This window comes from Zerene cesonia, chromosome 8 (assembly GCF_012273895.1).
Source record: "Zerene cesonia ecotype Mississippi chromosome 8, Zerene_cesonia_1.1, whole genome shotgun sequence".
Classification (NCBI taxonomy): domain Eukaryota; kingdom Metazoa; phylum Arthropoda; class Insecta; order Lepidoptera; family Pieridae; genus Zerene; species Zerene cesonia.
The window spans coordinates 2,105,527-2,125,656 of NC_052109.1; the positions used below are offsets into that span (position 1 = coordinate 2,105,527).

Below are 20,130 nucleotides of genomic sequence, written 5' to 3' on the forward strand. Positions count from 1 at the left end.
CTAAGGACCGCGGGGGCGCTACTCCCCGTCACCTCGCCACAAGGTGCCCTGCGGGCTTATTATTATTATTATTAGATGCTCCCTTGGGATAAAACAGGAATCTTCATATCCGGACGGAGCCGGGACGAGCGTCTAGTTTGTTCATAAATAAAACCACCTTTTCTTTCAACGATTATCTAAAACTATTGCACTTACATTATTATTATAATTGATACAACAGTGACTTTTCCCTGTTACAATTACGAACTCAACATCCACGGGCCAAACTCTATCCAAATTTGTTCAAGCGTATTATTTGTAACATCTATAGCATTAGTTGAATCAATTACCCTGAGTAAGAACTGTTTGTGTTCCTCCTTGAGCGGCAGCGCGAACCCGTTGATGATGGAGCCCAGGATTTCGAGCAGCTCCGCGATACCGTTGTGATGCTCTGTTTCGTATATAAACCTGAAAATGATGATAAATTATATTATAGGTATGATATTAAAATATAAATGAATATTCTTCAAATATTAACGCACGGACATTTTAAAGATTTATCTAAATCGGTGCAGTCGATTGGAAGTTGCACACGAACAAACATTTCTGTGATCCATTTTCATTTATATGTACATTTCACCAAAGCTACTCCTCAATGAGGCAGCCAAAAACGATCTTGAAAAATCAAAAAAAAAAAAAAAAAAACAGTACATTTTTTCAATTATTAAACAGACTCTCAAAGAAACTTCCATTGCCCGCCGATCAATAGTTTACGTGACAAACATGTGTTTGAAAAACCTGCAGCGGCTAGTTTTTACGCCGCTAGATCGATATCTAGACTCTCATAAAACATGTCATTAGCGGACCGACTCACGGAACGTGGTAATGACGACTGTCACAGATTGTCATAATGGTGTATGACTGGTCATATATAGGTAAGTGTTATATTAACAACATTGCTATGATTTTTACTCCAATATATCATAAGAAGCAGCAGTAGCCTTTAGACTTTGACTTCTTTTGTGACATGGGAAAGCAGAGTTTCATATATCGATTCAATGTAACAGATAGGATATACCTTGTATTCAGCAGACGTTTTCTTGGTCCCTTCAAGTGTTCTAACTACACATCTTACAATCGTATTCATAAAAAGTAACATCTAGTCAGAAACAATATTCGAACCCACAATTTCACTATAGAGAATAAGCATATTTATTGCCAATATTTCAACTAGCATTAAGATTTAAAACAATTTTAATGCTTGAATAAAACGAACCTAAAAATACTCATAGACAAGATCAACAAAGAAACGGCGGCGCATTATTCACAAGTAACAGCCGATACGTAAACGTCCACTCACCTATAGAATACGTTATTAATTTGTTTCCTTATGTAAGCGCGTAACACTAGAAATTTTCCATATATCCTGTGCAGTGTTGTCTTGAGGAAATCGCGCTCGCGCGGGTCTTCCGTGTCGAATAGCTCCAACAACTGTTGACGACGAGATTATGTTTAGTTAGTTGTGATTTTTACATTATTGTATTCCATAATCCACTATACAAACACATGCTCTTATATATATTTTCATATGTACTTTAATTTATACGGAATCGAATTGGTATTACAGCGGTTCTCATATCGCTAACAAGACAAACGTATCAAAGAAAGTCCAGTAGACGAAAATTACATTTACTCGACTGTTGTGTTGTACATTTAAGTGTCGATTGTGTACAAGCTTTACTAGTTTGAAGGAATAACATTATTCATTACAATAAATACCTACTTAAAACGTTATAATATGAACCTCCAACTTAGTATGTAATCTACTTATTATGGAATATGTTGCTGTATCCACAACACAACTTTCTTATTTTAACGGTTTAAAGTAAACTAGAATATTGATAAGATAACCAAAGTCCCTCTAAGTTTGTGGCGCATTCTAGGTGTGTCTTGAGTGATGAGCACTCTATTCATTTTCTTTAATGCCCATAACCGACAGTTTTTTATGTATGTTATCTTTATCTCCGTACATATAAAACAATGTTAGTTACCATACGCGTCGGAAACGGCTGGACCGATTCTCATGAAATTATGTGTTCATATCGAGTAGGTCTGAGAATCGGCCAACACCTATTTTTATTATTAATTCCTTAATAATAAGAATAAGGCAAAACTGCGTTCGCCGGGTTAGCTAGTATTATATGCTATGTATAGGGATACGCTTGTATATAGGACGTTCGATGTTACCATCAGTTGTTCCAATGATGATGAATAAAGAGTATCTTTATTAATAACAAATACCAAAAATAGGACATACACACAAACACACACACACATTGTAGAGTCAGGAACGATAAATACATACAACACACACATACGTACGCAGAACACACCTTTTTTAATACCTACAATTCAATAGTAAATAAATGAACAACCGTACGGATAACGGATAGCGGATAACATAAAAAGACCCATCACTTATAATGACATGTATATATTCATAGAAATTCCCGAGATGGTATACTGATAGTAACGATACTCATAAATCTAAACTTGCTCAGATATTAGGAGAGTATGGAATAATAAAGATTTCCATGGAACTTACATGAACATCTAAAAGATTAAGACAATAATATTCTCTTTTGGGCAGTACAATATAACCCTTCTGACATATTGTAGTATTTACAACTCGCAAAATCGACCCCTAGACATCTAAAAGACAAGAGGCGCCGTGTGATTGAATAACAAATAATCATTACAAGGCTTCATTCAGAATTCGAGAAGATTCCGACATATGATGTATAAGTATTTCCTTAAAACACTGAACACCTGTTTCATCACGGATTGACTTCTAAAGACACGTTAGTATTCAAACTTGAAACTTAAAAAGAACTCATTAGTATTTGAAAATGTCTTGGAGATTCAACCGCAGTTTTGAGTGTGCTACTATATAATGTTATATATTATGTAGCACTGGTTTACGTCCGCAACTAAGTCCACGTTGTATGAAAAAAAAAATGAAAAATGCCCCTTCATTTGCAACGTCACTATATAGTATAAAACAAACTCACTTTTACTGTCCCTATGTATGATTAAATCTTTAAAGCTGCGCAACCGATTTTGACGGGGTTTTTTTTAATAGATAGAATGATTGTTATTATGTGATTGTTATTTATGATTGAAGCGATATTCACATCAAACCATATTTTGTTGATAGTCTAACTATTGATACTACTAATATCTAAATATTGATACAGTGAAACCTGGTTAAGTGAGACATCAAGGGACCTGCAATGTCGTTTCACTCATAGAGGTATTCCACTTACCCAGTGTCTCAGATATACAGGTATAAATAAATATCTGTCTCATTTACAGAGGGTTCCATTAATAGAGGTCTTTTCGCGTATCTTCCCACTTTCATAAACGGATATTAACTTCAGTTTTTCACGTAATGATAACGATTGTAGCTTTCGTTTTGACATTTTTCAAATAAACATTTGTATGATAGTAAAGTGAAACTAAAACTGAAGCTAATTGAAGGTCAAAATTTGTACTTACGTACTTGGAATTACGTGTGGAATTTGTGGGTAGAATAAGAATGAGTAAACAAACAATGTTATCTCAGTTACAGAGGTTTATGCATATAAAATTTACTCGCTGTCTCAATTATAGAGGTAACTATGATGATAAATCAAAAGAACAAATCCCAGATATAGAGGTTTACCTCGTCCCACTAACAGAGGTAATTCAGTGCCAAAGTGTTGGGACCTCAGCATGAGTTCCAGTTACGGAGGTTTCTCACTTATCCAGGTCCCACTTAACCAAGTTTTACTGTAGTTGAGTCTAACTCAATGTTATACGTACATATTGCAATTGAGTATATAATACAAAGGTAATATAGGGAAGATACTCGTATCACAAATGCATAAATCGTTGAACAGACACGCGCACAATCATTCGATTCGGTCAAGGACGATGGACGCTAATCGAATCTCAGCCGAATATCGATTTATCGACCGCCCGGCTATGTGGTTGAATCGTTAATTGGCTTATGAAAGCTTGAAATATTTCAAGTATCACTGTTAATTAAAGCTACGATACGTATTTATAGCTTGAGTTAAACACGTCGGTTCATATATTTTTGTTTAACTTTTCTTGCAAAGGCTCGGCGGCAGTTAATTATATTAGTACTGTGAGACTAATTTATAAATATAAAAAACAAACACATTTAATTTGAAACTAAAAATGAGAACGTATTATAACTAATATAACTATTCAAAGAGCTTTTTGTAAGACATTTTTTACGCGACTTGAGAGAGTTCATTAAGTATTTAGGTCAAAATATACGCTATTATTATAAGAAGTCGCTTATTATAATAACGAGTAGGTACCTGAACAAAACGACAAAAATGCTTTGTTATCTATGCCACATTTTATGCACCTGAGAATAAAGATAACATATATACAAAATAGGCATGCATTTATATTGTTTATGTGTCGTTTTGGTGGACAGGAGAATTTAAAGAAAGTAATGAGTTTTTACAGTAATACGTGCGATAATAGGTACTTATAATGAATCCGATAATATCAAAAGCATAACAACGCCATCTATTTAAGCTAATTATGTCGGATTTAATACAGAAGAAAATAAAATGTCCCATATAGATGACTTGAGCAATTTCATATTTGTATTGTATGAAAACAATGGCGTAAACTTGACTTATGTAGTATTTCAGTGTTAATGTAATTTAACGCTCAAATGTATTCATTCAGAATATAATCATTGTAAAACAAACTTTATTTACTCATACATTTAAGATTCAATGTCTGTTACGCGCAAAAGGTATTTAAATACGAGGAAAAATTAGCGCGGCCACGCTACATAATCGCTCGATAAAATTGACAAGCATTGTTTTTCCTGATCATTAATATGCCCCTTATATTCGAACTATCTAGATAATCTCTTAATAAGTTAGCCGGTAGGTAATGTATTTATTTGTTTCTATTAAAAAGATTTCTTTAAGTATCTTGAACCGTAGGTAATCTATAAATACACAAGTTCGGAAAATTGTCACAAAAAACAAAGCAACAAAAAATAGACACATGAGGAAATTCCATAAAAACATTATGGCATTCTACAACTACGTATATTACTCCAGTTCCTTTTTCGCAATATTTCCAACAACAACATTTGGAGCCAATTGGGTTAACAGACTTATTATGTTAAATTTGTTTTTTTTTTTTAATAAACACTAATATAATAAGTCTGTTATTCTAAATCTATTAAAAAAAGAAGAATTCCTAAATAATGTTGGCACGCAACAGACGTCTTACCTGAAGAACAAACTTCTGATCAATATACTTCTTAGCAATATTCGGCTGGAAGTCTGGCGACTCCAAAAGCCGCAGGAACAGCTCGTACACAAGCTGCAGGTGCGGCCAGGCGGCCTCCAGCGTGGGCTCGTCCTCCTCTGGGTCGAACTCTGCACCGTTGGGGTTTGATGACGGTGGCAATGTACGGAATAGATTTATCGCGAACTGTGGACAAGATTCGGCATGTTTTATTGGAAACTAGTTGCGCTTTCCGGCACTAAAACTTACAAGTGATTCAATTAACATAACCTTTTATAGGTGTAATAATGTGATAGATAAGGAGTTGAAATCTATTTGCCATATTTATGTTTGGCAAATATGATAAGGATAGATTCAAAATGTTCCGATCCAAAAAAATTCACTAAGTTTACTAACATTAAAATAAGTATACTTATAAAAAGTCATTAAAACGTGTAACTAAACGAATGAATCATCAAAACTTTCAATATATCTTTCAGAATTTACTATTGAGCAAACCTTCTACCTAGTTGTTGCTTCACCAAGGTTATCATAATATCAGCATGACATTAGCAAAACACAGTTGGATGAGAAAAGTGTAATTTCATAATATCCCCTAGCTAACCGCAAGTGTCACCTTGCTAAGCCGCGCTACGTATTCCTAGCATTGGTTCAATACATGTGTTACTTTTAGGTCAAAGCCAATGTCGAGTCTGTTTATATTTAATGTTGATGCCATTCTATATTTGAGAAAACATCTGTAGAATAACACAAATAAAGCTACTGAAAATCTTATCGGTTCGTGTAAGATTTGACAAAAACGGATTTCACGCGATGTTTATGTAGGAAAGTAATTTCAAAATGTCTTAGGTTATGGCAAATATATACAAGTGTTTAGATGGGAAATGCGATTACAAAGACATTCACAAGCTCTTGTACTTCGTTTACGCTTTTTTGAAGGCACTGTTGAAGGTTAATGTGTATTTAATCGCAATGCGACAATTTGTTCTAGTTCACTCGAGCGTTTCTAAAACCAACCGACGAAAACGGGTTGAGTTCAATAATTGTACGGAGGTATGATATAATACAATTGTAGTTATTTACTCGAAGCAAGAAAGCGATGTAAGCAACTAGCACAGGCATTGAAACACTGTGAAGTTTAATTACTTGTTGAATAAGTATCACATAACACTTATAATGTTAAAGACAATAAATACATATTTTGCATAACACACGCTGGCTTTAATGTTATAAGGAACTCATAGAAAGTGATTATTTTTGGATGTTTTATCGTGCCTCATCGTAAAATCGTGGAATCACGAGTTGTACTCTTGCCAAGACACACAGCAATTGGATTTGTGAAAATATCCAATATTAATATCTGCATTTAATAGTCTATTCATAAATATTTTGTTGTACTCTACTGAAGACAATATTTCTACATAATAGCAGAGTTATTGAAGGAGCCTTATATATATAGAGGTACATTCAATTAACTTTGAACATCGACCGTCTTATATCCATAGTGTATAACAATAATAACAGCTCAAAGGCAACCCCTGTGACATTGCAAGTAGCAATTTATGCCTCGTTGTCTCTACGTATTTGAGAGCAAAAATTACAGTTTTATAGTAGTAAATTGTATATACTATATAGCACATTTTCATAGGATTTGAAAAAATTGGTCCTTGTTGACTCTGATATGACTTATTTGACTTTTCTTGAATCCAAATGAGATAAGATAACATATTGGCCTATTACTGTACATTTCTTAATTGAGATGAGACGTTAATTACCGCTACTATTAGAAAATTCAGATGAAATAAATTAATTACTCTGAGTTATTTGAGCGTCAAAGTTAATATGCATATCTATACTAATATAATAAAGAGGGAAAGTTTTTTGTTTGTTTGTACCCTAAAGGCTCCGATAGTACTAGTCCGATTTTGAAATTTCTTTCACCAAACGAAAGCTACATTATTTCCGAGTGCTATAGGATACTTTTTACCCCGGAAATGTACCACGGACGAAGCTGAGGCGAACAGCCAGTTCCAAAATAAGCGGAATAGTATGACAATAAAATTGTAAAAATAAATAAATAAATAGATAATAAAATAGTGATCCCCGCACTCCCATTCGAATAAGAAACATCAGCAGCAAGTGCTAAATAATTAAAAACATTATTCCAAACCCTTTATAAAATACAAGCCTTTTTTTTGACCACCCAATCGAAACTGAACCTTAAGGCTTAAGACTCAACGTACCTATCCTCAAATCTATTATTGAACACTCACCATGCTAACTGCCTCGGGGTATATAGCTTCGGTGATGACGCCGCGCTGTGTCGTCACATACTCGACCATTTCCAGCAGCGCGGCCCGCTTCACCTCCTTCCACTTGAGGTCCGACAGCGGCTCCTCCGCGAAGTCGAAGAGGAGGCAGCATTGCCGCAGCTTCTGCACGAATAGCTGTTCGCGCTCCGCGGCTGGTGTGTCTGGTGAGAGAGCGGAATGTGAATAAATCGTCCGAATATATGTAAATACGTAATTAGGTGGTGAATGAATGTGTCAACTTTAGACTGAAACACAATCGGAAATAAAATATATTATTATCGTGAATGATAAAATTTCAATTTTTTTAAATCCTATATGTGTAGATACGTACTAGATACAGAATTAAATAGTCTTTTCTATCTAGTATTTCAGGAAATTGTTATGCTTTAAAATCATATCATCTCATTTTTGTTTTTTTTTCTGCCTACAACTCTTTCCCTAAGAACAGATCCGACAACCTGAGATGAGGATTGAGGAACAAATCGTTTAAGCATTGTATTTACAGTCAGGCTTTATTTTTGCTTATAGATCGACTATAAAAATAGCTATTTGCGTGAAATATATTGTTGTTTTCGCTTTCCATGCCATATAAAAACGCCCCCCTGCAGAGACAGTTATCAACATTGTATCGTGAACTTTCGCAGTATTTTATATATATATTTTTTTTTTTCAATTTCACAAGTACATTTTTTACATATATATCATTAATGACCTTATATAAACAATAGGTAGGGTACAATATGTTTTGCTTTAAAGATATTTCAAACAGAAAGTAACAAGAAAAATACTTTCCCTATATGCCCCTGCAACTCCATATAAACAATATGCCTAATTCACATTGTTTCTTCAATAAAAGCTGCAAACGAATAAGCACATAGGCAAGTCAAGGCACGTACAGGCGGTCTTATTTAATTAGCAACAATTAGAGGGACAGATATTAGGGGGCCAGATGGCGTTCGAAGAATTAATAAAGGTCAGTTTATGCTGTAGATAATACGAAACAATCTAGTTTTGGATAGTAGTAGTAGACGTTATTCCCACATTATATCAGGAAATGATATACAATTTACAAAGTGCAATAAATTAAGTAGTATATTTCTTAAAATTAAACCAAGTGGTTTAAAAATTAAAAACTTTTTAACGGATTTGAAACGCGATTAATTCATTATATTACTGAGACCAGTCTCCCCGTGACCACGCTCGCTGTAAAGTGTTCGAAACGTCGGGTTAATAATATAGTGAATAAATCGCGTTTAAAACCCGTGAAAAAGTTTTTAATTTCTATATGTATAATACCTAATCGCGTAAAATCAAACACAAGAAAATACCAAGTGGTTTAATTTTAAGCAAATTATAGTAAAATATACTACTTAGTTTATTGCATTTTGTAAATTGTGTATCATTAACTAACAAATATTAAATTTGACTTAGAGATAGAATATATAGATAGCTGATATAGTTCTATTACCCTGTGCCGTGATTAAAGTCAATAAGCACAATAATAAAATGCGTCGAACTTAATAAGATTCAAATAGTATCATATATATGCCGGTGAAATTGTACGATTACAGCAAAAAATGATAATATTCAGTGGCATATTGTTTTAAAAGGCCAGCCCTTTTAAAACACAATGGCAATGTGAACATTTTCATTATGTTTTATCCAGCCATAAGCGTGACAGGCTATTAATGTTCGCGCAGCAGGCGCTCGAGCCCCCCGCGAGCATTTAGGCTTTCGAGTCTGTTTGAAAGAATTGTTTAATTCAGGATAATACAGAAAGTTTGATCGTAAATGATGTATCTTGTGTATGGATATATATATATAAGAAAAATATAATTACTATTCAACAAATAGCAACATTGGTTTTCTACTTTTACGTTTTAATCGACATCTAACCTAACAATGAGATTTGAAGAATCAATAACGTGGAAATTTTATAGATTTATCTGGAATAGATGCGATTATATATGTTGTGTTGTTTGCACAAATGTACAAATTGTTGCTGGGAACCCGGTGGTTTTCTTTTTAAAAAACTTTAACTTTAAAAATGTTTTGATAAGGTCGACCATATAAAAACATTCACCACCTCTCTTTATCCTATTAGATACTTATGTATAGCGTGAAATAAACCTGAGGCTGATCAAGCGAGCGTGCTTGTTCCCAATGTTTAACGATTAATTGAGATAGTCGTTTATTATATATTCCAATTTGTACAACAGAAATATAATAGACGCAGCGGTTGCCGGTCGCCACCGGGTCGATATATTTCTGCGGCCTTTACGCCATTTGCTTGTTTGTAGCGACATTACTAGACGTTAAGTGCTTAGGGACTCTCGCCGTACATAATTCAAGGTTGCGTTAAGGCGTGGGCGGTGTTTAGTAATGGACAATTTTCACATTGAACTGCTTTACCAACACACCGATGTCAATAATTCAAAAGTACGGACGGCCATAATTAATCCGGATTGTAAGGCAACAGAACTGTTCGAGCATAAACACAATTGAGTTATTATCGTAATTATATTGAAGACGCACCTTTAAGCAGCGATAGCTGCACCATTAAGCTCTCTTTATCTCCATTTGCAGCAGGTAGCGGTCGCTCCGGTGACACGACCGTAGGGGCGGTAGTAGTAGGAGGCGTAGTGGTAACAGGTATTGGGGGTGGCGGCGACCGCGCGTCAGGCGGCGAGGGCGCCTTGGGCGCCTGGCCCTCCATACCGAAAAGGGCGAAGCGGAACGCACGAGCAACGTCCGTCACGCTCTCCGAGCGCTTGGTCTGGCTGGCGACCAGGTCCAAGCCAGAATGAAACGAGGGGGATTTGGGTATACCGAGTGGCGAGACTGCACGGCGCGGTTTCGCGTCAGTGGCGGCGAACATAGCGCGGGAGGGCGCGCGGACAGTTGGCCCGGCGTGGACCATCGCAAGCGGCGGCCGGCAGCGGCATCCGAACGGGTGCCGGCGTCGCCGGACCGGGGCGAGTTGCGGGGGCGGCCGGACTGCCGCGCCGTGCTCCGCTCGCCGCCGCCGCGCCGCGCCGCTGCGCGCGCACCACGCCCCTCACACCGCAATCATTATGGTACGCTTCTGTACCGTCTACTTCTTATCATTCATATCGCGCAAGGATCTATGACATAATTCTATTCCGAAATTCAATCTAGGCGATACGGAAATTAATGAAGACAATTTTGTGAAAGCTTCTCATAAGCATATAATCCGGTATAATTATGATGATTATATATAAACGATTTCGAAGTAGGTTATACTTGTTACATGTCAAAAATAATGTAAAGTTGAAAATAAGTACTAATCTTATTAGAATTTCTTAGACTATAAGATATAATGTAGGTGAACAATAGAAAATTTGCACCTTCATTATATCTAATAGTGTTTGTAGACGGCGAGTCAAATAACAAATTCCTTTTATCACCGTTGTCAATAATAGCTGCGAAAGTTTTCCGACTATAATCACGGCGACGATACTTTTTCCACCCCAAAAACTATGCAAGAAAAACGTGGGGTGAAAGTTTTAGGATGTATAGGGCATTTCGACTGATGTTGAGGGTAGATGTTCCTGTATCAGACGGTTTATGTGCCCCCCTCATCAAACTAGCGATCGATTTTCAATTCAATTTGTTGAGTCATAATGTAAAACTTCGGCAAGGGAAAGTTGTGTGTTAAAATCAGTGCTCCGTACTTTAACTTATTGGCAAAACGTATATTTACTCAAATGTATTGTTGAATGCTTCTTCATGTAAATTCTTTTCAATTACTGTTTAATAATACGTTGAAATAAACCAAATAAGCAAAGGACCATTTTGAACCGACGTCAAAAAAACGAAGGATTTATATTGAACACTAGCTGCACCCGGCAAACGCTATTCTGCCTTACTCTTGTCATTTAGGGGTATGAAAAATAGATGTTGGCCGATTCTCATAGATACCGGATAAGCACAAAAAATTTCATCAAAATCGGTCAAGCCGTTTCGGAGGAGTATGGCAACGAAAACTGTGACACGAGAATTTTATATTATTGAACATAAAAATAAAAAGAAGTAGTTTTTTCATCACGGATCTCTAAAAATCGCAGGTGAAGGGCGACAAAAGGGCTGGAAAGTTTATGGACGCATTATTTTAATTGTGTGAAATTATTTGTTTTAAATAATTATTCTAAAATATTTGATTTTAATTTAAATTTTAAATATAAACACTGCAAACTTTATAATTATACATATTTCTGAACTTTACTTTATACGGTTTTAATTGTTTTGAAGTGTTAAAATAAGTTTTAAATAAAACTCGAAAAGAAAGTAAATAACGTGGTGTAACGTAAAAGAAGATAAATAAAATTATGTTATACGTGTTCAAATCTTCCGAAACAGCACTTACTTTGTACATAATAAGTCTTAGGATTAACAATGTTGCAACTTTTCCACAGTCGTAAAATTAAGTAAACCTTGGCTTACGATTGATTTACGGTGGCGGTGAAGGATTGAACCCTCATAGCAAGCCATAATGGGCTGATGATGTTTTGGGTAAGATGATGTCAAATGTGGAAAGTAAACCTCTTGGCTGGTAGAAGTTAAAACTGTATATTTATGGCAAACTTTTTTACTTAATGAATATACTTAAATGCAACACAATATTTGTCACCTAATGTAAAAAAAAAACTTATAGTGTTACAGATTATAACTTTTATGTCTATTGTCTTAAAACATAAAAATATAATTTTAATTTGTACATTTCAGACCTGAAGGGATTTTTCGAAAGTGTCAATTCATTTCATTAAATTCATAGATGCTTTAAATATTTGTAAAAACATTTTTTAATATACAAACGAAAAAAAGCACAGGATTCCTTAATGCTATGTATACCGGTATAGAAATTGAACAACCGTCAATTTTTTAATGCCAGTCAAATCTCATTGAAACCCTCTAGAGCCTGCCTCTAGCCCAACTATAAACATTAACGTAACCTCTAAATTTGTAAAACCGAGTACCTATATAATACAAACCCCTGTGGAAAGACAAGGGACCATTATGAGCTTCTCAAAGGGTTAAATTTAAATTACTCGCTTTGTGTGGAAGACACTTCTAGGCCGAGTTAAATAGATTCGAAAGGTCAACGGGTAATTGAGATAAGGAGCAAATTAAACGACCTGACGGCGAAATTAAAACAGTTGGAATGTCTTGCAAAATTGCTTTTTTAATAGTAAATGTAGTTTGGTACATTGACGTTACGTAAGCAACTTACTCCCAAGGCCAGAGCAGGAAATGTAAAATAATCTTATTTACGTACCTTCCTTTAAATCGAAATCATCACATCGTTGAGGGCAAACATTCGGCTTTGCTGTTGACAACAATCGATATGTATTATGCATTCATACGCTTGGCGTGTAATTTAGGACGTGTCGATTTCGTAAGTAATGTAAACATTTGACTAGATTTTCCAATCAGAAGCCGGACTTTCCCAGCTTTTGAAAGAATAAAGCTACACTTTTCAAAGATTCACTAATGTAGTTCATGTTGATTAGTTTTAAATCTGGCTTCACAATGAATTTTGCGCCCGAAAGTTATCATATCTAGGATAGATAAGTGCACTACTTTAGTATAATATAGTACATTTTTGATCGATTTCTTCGTTTGGTCATTGACAAGCTTTCGTCCGAAAATGGATTATTAGATCGAATCTACGATTACGACTTTTGGATTATGATTGATTATACCTAACGGGCGATAATGAATAAAAAACATAATCATTTTTATATGGGTAGATGTTATTTTGGTAATTAATTTAATAATCAGGCCATAACCAACTATGGCCTGAACCCTCATAGGAGGCCTGTGTCCCAGCAGTGGGAACATATATGGGCTGATGAAGAATTTAATAATAATACCATGTATACAACGCTATACTTACAGTTTGATATGTTATGAAAACTTGACTACAGTCATAAATTCGTGTCAGATTACTGTAAGGATATTGTATGGAAGCGGCCCAGAAGTGTGAGGTATAAGACATTCCAAGGCATCATACACGTCATGCCTTAGCAAAAATACTTAAGTTGTATAAGCCACAATTTCTGCAGATATTTTTGTTCCAATTATGTCATAATAAATTAGACGATAAAACGTTTGAGTGACGTTAAATTAAAGCTTAAAATTACTTAAAAAGCGCTCTCCAGCTTCTGTGAACGAATAGAGAGTTTAAAATTCTGAATTTTCGAGATCAAATGAATTGGAAGACATGTTTTTAATTTTACGACTGCATTAATTAAAAATTCCGACTACTGCATCCGATAGCGGGCTATCTCATGCAATTTCACGCTTGTTAAATTCTATTTAATCCGTGCTTCTATTATGTGAAAATTATATTATAAAGCATATTAATTAAACTCACTAACAAATAGATTTTTTGTGTTAACTAAACGTTACAATGGTATATTACAGCAACATGTTCTCGTAGTTGAATATATTCATAAATTAAATGGTGTCATATAATTTTAACTCCATTCGTGACTGGTAAAGTTAATTTGTTTCATGATGTAAATTTTAGTACTTAAGTACACGTGAGACAAAGCATAAATAAATTGTCCTTTCGGTTAATATGCTCCAGGGAAATTTGGCGATAATTAGCTGTGACGACGTTACGTGCAAGGAATAGATACTATGGTACAGCAAACATAGTTCTGATTGTCAAATTATAGATGTATTATGAAACATCTTAAACAACCATTACCTACGTGGCGAAATTAGTATATCAGTTTCAAACTTAAACTCATATATTTATTTATTCAGACTTCTATGATGTAATCATAGCATAATCTTGTATCTAATTTAAATAACACAGCATACAACACTTTGATACCTATAAGTAGATCTAGGTTTCCATTCAAACTAAAATGTCCCTTAAAATGTATGCAATTTGCACAGCTACAAATCGGCTACGGGTTTAACCATACATTCATTTCATTACGTATAAGACAGTATGTTAGAGACGGGGACCATACCACCTACGAGTTAAAGTAGCTGCATCCCTGTCACACGATATTACCGTCTCTATATTCGCGTATAACCTCGGTACTACGAAATCATTTTAAAGCGTGATCATGAATACAGTTTTAAACAATTTGTCCATTAGTGGAAAAGGGTTGTTTAGACGCTTATGTTTTGAATTAGGAATTATGATAATCTCGGAATACATTATGAACAATAATGGAAAACATGAGTTAAAGGTATTATTTATTTAAACAATTGTATTCCAAACATTGACTACCTCCCACCAATATAACCTATACCTCATAATACAATGTTTGTTGTTTAATTACGCAAAAAATACCGAACCGGCTTGGCTGTAATTTAATACGCAAATAAATTATGTTCTGTGGAGACATCTTAGGAAACTACCTACTTGGCTACGTTTCATATGAGGCAGGCAAGTTAGAATAAATTATATTCCAAAAAAATTACCGGAAAATCCATACTTTCCTTTATCTATGCAACTAAATATAAACAAGAGAATAGAGGAATAAAAACGCCTATAAAGTCGATGGAAATGTATGTTTTATATGAACTAGTGGTCCGCCCTGGCTTTACCTGTAATACATTGTTTCTCTCATAAGAAACTTTCTTGGGTCTTAACAAAAAAACATAAAATCGCCCATTTGATTCATCCGTTCTCGCGGGTTTACGCATAGCAACGCTTTCGGCAATTCATTTCCATTTATATACATTCACATCGAATATTTAACGCATACCTACATATTCGCTAATGTCGCATGCAAAATGGCAAAGATCTCAGTGAAGTCTAGAGCAAAGGAAACGGAAACGTCACAAAGGGTGGGATACGGAGGGAGAAGCCGGAACGTGTGCCACTCAGCCTGCGACTCTGCGTACGTTGTTAGACGATTGGCAACACAATATACCGTGTCTACATGGATGAATGTACGTAAAGGAAATTATATACGTACATGGAATTTTACTTAAATTTTATAGTGTACTTATACTATTTATTATACAAAAAAAAAATTGTGGATATCGTTTTCTTCTTTCGCAAATATATCTACATACGAGTTTGAAGTTTTATGGCAACTAACAATGCCTATATCAGTTAACATGTTCTGTGTACACTGTACATGTGTTTGTCTGTCTACGTAAGACTAGGATTTCATATTGCATTTTGCAATAGTCAGATATTACCACTCTTTTCATCTCTATGTGTCTTAGCTTGGTCAACAACAATCGTCTACTTTCTTTTTTGTTCAAAACATAAAACTTAAAATACCTTCCTCCAAAATGATTAACAACATCACCAAGGCAGTAGAATATAGGTAAGTAAAATGCACTCACCCTTAATAGGCGGTAATTTGACAAGCTCCTGGTTATGGTTCTGCACGTTGAAGCGGCTGGAGCCCTGCCGACGCGGTTGGCCGTTCCAGCCGGGCGGGCGGGGGCCGTCGACCGCGCGCGGCACTATCGCGGCGGGCGGTGGCGGCCGGTTCGCCAGCGGCTGGATGGATTGCTTCTCTGGACGGGTCTGAAGAAATCAAAATGAAATTATCATTATAGACCTATTAGCCAAATCTTTATAATAAAAGTATTAGCAGTATTAATCGATCGAAGATATAAAATGCTAAGAAAAAAAGGGTAGGGCTTGGATTCTTATTTAAAACTTAAAAAAATAACATGAGACAAGGATAATTAAAGATTTTTTTTCATTAACTTGGTTATTCCAGAAGTCATTGATTTAAGTTTAAAATTCGTTAAGTATGAGCTCGGCATTATCTGATATTAAACTATGTCTATGATAGATGATTCTACAATTTATACATGATGAAATAATTGATCCATCAGCCCTACATAGAGACACCGCCGTCTAAAAGCGCTCTCCAATACTTTTCTGAAAAGAATCAGCTGAGACCCTGAGGCTTTAATTTCTCATTTACTTTAGAACTGATATTTCACTATCCTATTACTTTCAGTTGCGAGAATACTCACGCCAAGAACGTAATCCGTGAAATCCTACGCTTATAATAGGAAATTGAGTTATATTAGCGTAGGTATTATAAAAAACGTACATAATAAATCTTACGTTTTTCAACCTTCTTGCTTTATACTTATAAGTAATGTAGGTCAGTTTATTATTTGTTTGCTAATTACGACTCGTTCATTAGTGTGATTATTAAGATTGATTGTGATTTCATTTAATTTGCTATATTATTTAACTATTTTATATCATCTATGACAGAAGCTTTAATTTAACATTACAATTTTACTGTTATTATTTCCAATGCGTTTGCTTTAGTAACAAAAGTGTAATTTAAAGTCGAATCACATTTTTCCTGTCCTTTGTTTCACGAACTATCAATCACACCAATAATTGCCATTTTTCCTATGTTATTTTAAACATGAGCGTATTTCATTCATCACGTTAATGAGATATAGATGTGCACATCATATAACATACCTATATAGTATCAAAACGTAGGTCGGTAAAGCGAGCACTCAACGCCCTTAAACGAATAGGCAGCGTCCTCCATAGCAATTTATCAGCAAATCACACCCAATCATATCTGGGACTGATGCCAACAGTTCATAAGTAGGTCACCCAATGCACGTGGGGCGAACTCTATTCAATGTCAATGATAGATCAGGTGGCTTACTATAACGTCTTAAAAAAGAAGCTATACCAGGATGGAAAATGACATGAAGATAATCCCTCCGAACATAGGAACTTCTCATGACTCCGCAACTTTCACAGCGTAAAAAGCGATCGGAATGCCCGATTAGTATTTGCTGTTTATAAATTTTCTACAATTGCGTGAAACTTGCGATAGCATATATGGTGTTTTTACAAACGCAGAGTAGTGTTTATCACTGACTGTGACAATAATACAGACAAATATGACAGTTAATGAAAAACTGTTTTATCATTGGGTGAATAAAATAATATCTTTTACAATTCGAGATCTTAAGAAATTAACCGAAACGGCCGATAAACGAAGAATTGTTTGAAATGCGAGTCTACATTATAACGATCCAGAGCATGTATGTATAATTAAATGAAAATGTGAATAATATAATTGGGCTTGCAGGAAGAATTTGTTAAAGATACGATTAATAAAACCAAAAGTATCCAAAATTGATATTTCACGGAAAAACAAAATATCGCTCAAAATGCGTCATACTCGTACTTGACATTTGTTTAAAAACTTTTTACAGATTACATTTACGTTTTAATATTCACTTTTTAATACTATTACTACATTTTGAAACTGTATTCGATATTATCGGCGATAGGTACGCGAATAACTTTCATTTGTTTTTGTATTACCTATGTTAGAAAGGCATAACGAAACATTCTCTACCTAATGGCTGAATGTTCTATACTCGATATATATTTTACTTCTTCATACTTTAATTTGGTTTCAATTACTGTGCAGTTCAACGCTAATGATCCTTTGAACAATTAATATTACATATTTATTTATTTCGTACGTATACAACATATAAAACACATAAAGCACTGGGCGTTATCTTGTTCATATCATTCAGTGAGTCTTCGGAAATCTTCGAAATGGAATAAATTGATGTCTATTTTTAGAAACTCCATCAGTAAGCCATCAAGAATTCTCGGCGACCGCTCACCGGCACCAATCCTCAATAGCAGAATATATAATAGTCAATTCTTTGATGACAATCGTATTTTAACGTGAACAACAAAATAATAGATCTAATATTTTATCATGAATGTCTTGTATTAAGATAGTTAATAAGTTAATGTAAAAGTAATAAAGAATAATGTATAGTGCGGTTATTATAAAAATTAGGCATAAAAGTTAAAGTTAATAAATGTTTTAAGCTTGAAATTCGTATGAAAATCTTTAATTTCTAACAATTTGAGAAGTATATGTAAACTGACTGTTGACTACATATTGAATGTTTATTACAGTAAGAATCAAACAAAAATATTCTCTTGACCAAAAATTTCTGCATAAATAATCCTCAATCCGCAATTCCTAGTGGGAGTACATTTAGCTCAGGATATATGTACATGGCAATAATTGGTAATGAAGTATTGCTCCTCTTGAGAAGTAGGTACCTACACAATCTGAATAGTTTCATAAACGAAATTTATCAAGACCCAGAACCTATATTCTAATATATTTAATATCTCTCATTCCACGAGACTTGTTTTCTATAAATAATACGTCTACAAATATTTCCTTGGTCATTGCACTGAATAAATATTTAACAGTAACATATGTTTACAGAAGTCAAGGTACGCGATTTATTTCTAAGCAGTAGGTATATAATATAAAGTATTTTATTTTTTAAATAGCATAAGTATCTTATGAATAATATTACGTTCGTTCAACGTCTGCCTAAACATATATATTGCGTATTTATGCTGAGCTATAAATAATGAAAACAAACCTAAAAATAGATCAACCTTCAGGACGGAACAAACGACATCGCAATGACTATTGGCTTTTGTTTTCATCCGTCTTAAGTTTTACAAATAACTTTACGGCTGTGGACAAGGTGTAAAGTGATTTATGAGGTACATTGATTGATTTTATTGAGCAAACGTAACGTGGGACTTTTGAATGTTGTTATTGATTGTGTTCCGTAGTGAAATATGTAGTAAAATGATGAATTATCAATTTTTCTAGTACATTCGTATAGTTAGATTGATACAAAAGGCGTTTCCCAGTTATAGGTTATTGGATTGCAAGGTGCTGATTGGCTCACTTCTTCACTCGCTATATTTATCTTCATTGAACAATAACATACCCACAATCGACTACTACCATCTAAGCTTAGAGCTACGTTACGCTCAAGTGTATTTTAATACTACACATTTAAGATAATACCCATGCTAAATCACATTAATATTATAAATGTGAATGTTTGTTTTTTTGGATGTTCGTCCGTCAATCACGATGAAACTTCTGAACGAATTTTGACGAAATTTAAACATATTAGGTAAACATACAGGGCATGGCATGACCTGACTCGGGTGATAGGATACTTTTAAATGTATCCTATCACCCAATGTTTATCCCGATTAAATGCTCTCTTGGAATAAAAGAGGAATCTTAATATCCGGGCGGAGCCGGGACGAGTGTCTAGTACAATATAAGCAAGACAGAGATATAAGTCAATGAACACATTAGCCATAGATTCTCTGAATGATACTGTATGAGAAGATTAGTCCATTAGCGGGTTGCGTGGACAATTAACAGTTACATCTGATCACAGCGCGTATTACGGAGAACGCGTGAAATCTGACCGTGGCGTGCAAATTGGACGGCTCTGACTTTATCGTGGTACGAGTTGGTTTCGCTAATAGTTTCCCGAAACTACAATAGTGCTTTAAACACTATGTAAATATTTAAATATCTACATGTTGTACTGAGTCAAAATTAATCGGAAACGAATGAAGCTTTTCGTTGTTCAAATAGCCTAATAAGATGTCAATTATGGT

General features: G+C 34.7%; 1 protein-coding gene across 3 annotated transcripts in view; it reads right to left on the reverse strand.

Moving 5' to 3' along the window:
• Window positions 1-20,130, reverse strand: part of LOC119828675 (serine/threonine-protein phosphatase 2A 56 kDa regulatory subunit gamma isoform-like) — a 38,438-nt gene that overhangs the window by 7,297 nt on the left and 11,011 nt on the right. For 2 of the 3 annotated variants that reach the window (XM_038350913.1, XM_038350912.1), the window contains 5 exons: window positions 15,990-16,176; window positions 7,605-7,804; window positions 5,314-5,517; window positions 1,340-1,470; window positions 330-447 (listed from right to left, as the gene is read on the reverse strand). In XM_038350913.1, coding sequence (XP_038206841.1) covers window positions 330-447; window positions 1,340-1,470; window positions 5,314-5,517; window positions 7,605-7,804; window positions 15,990-16,176 — 840 coding nt within the window. Of the gene's footprint in view, window positions 1-329; window positions 448-1,339; window positions 1,471-5,313; window positions 5,518-7,604; window positions 7,805-10,178; window positions 10,655-15,989; window positions 16,177-20,130 lie in introns of those variants that run through there. The other variant, XM_038350911.1, reaches the window with a different exon arrangement.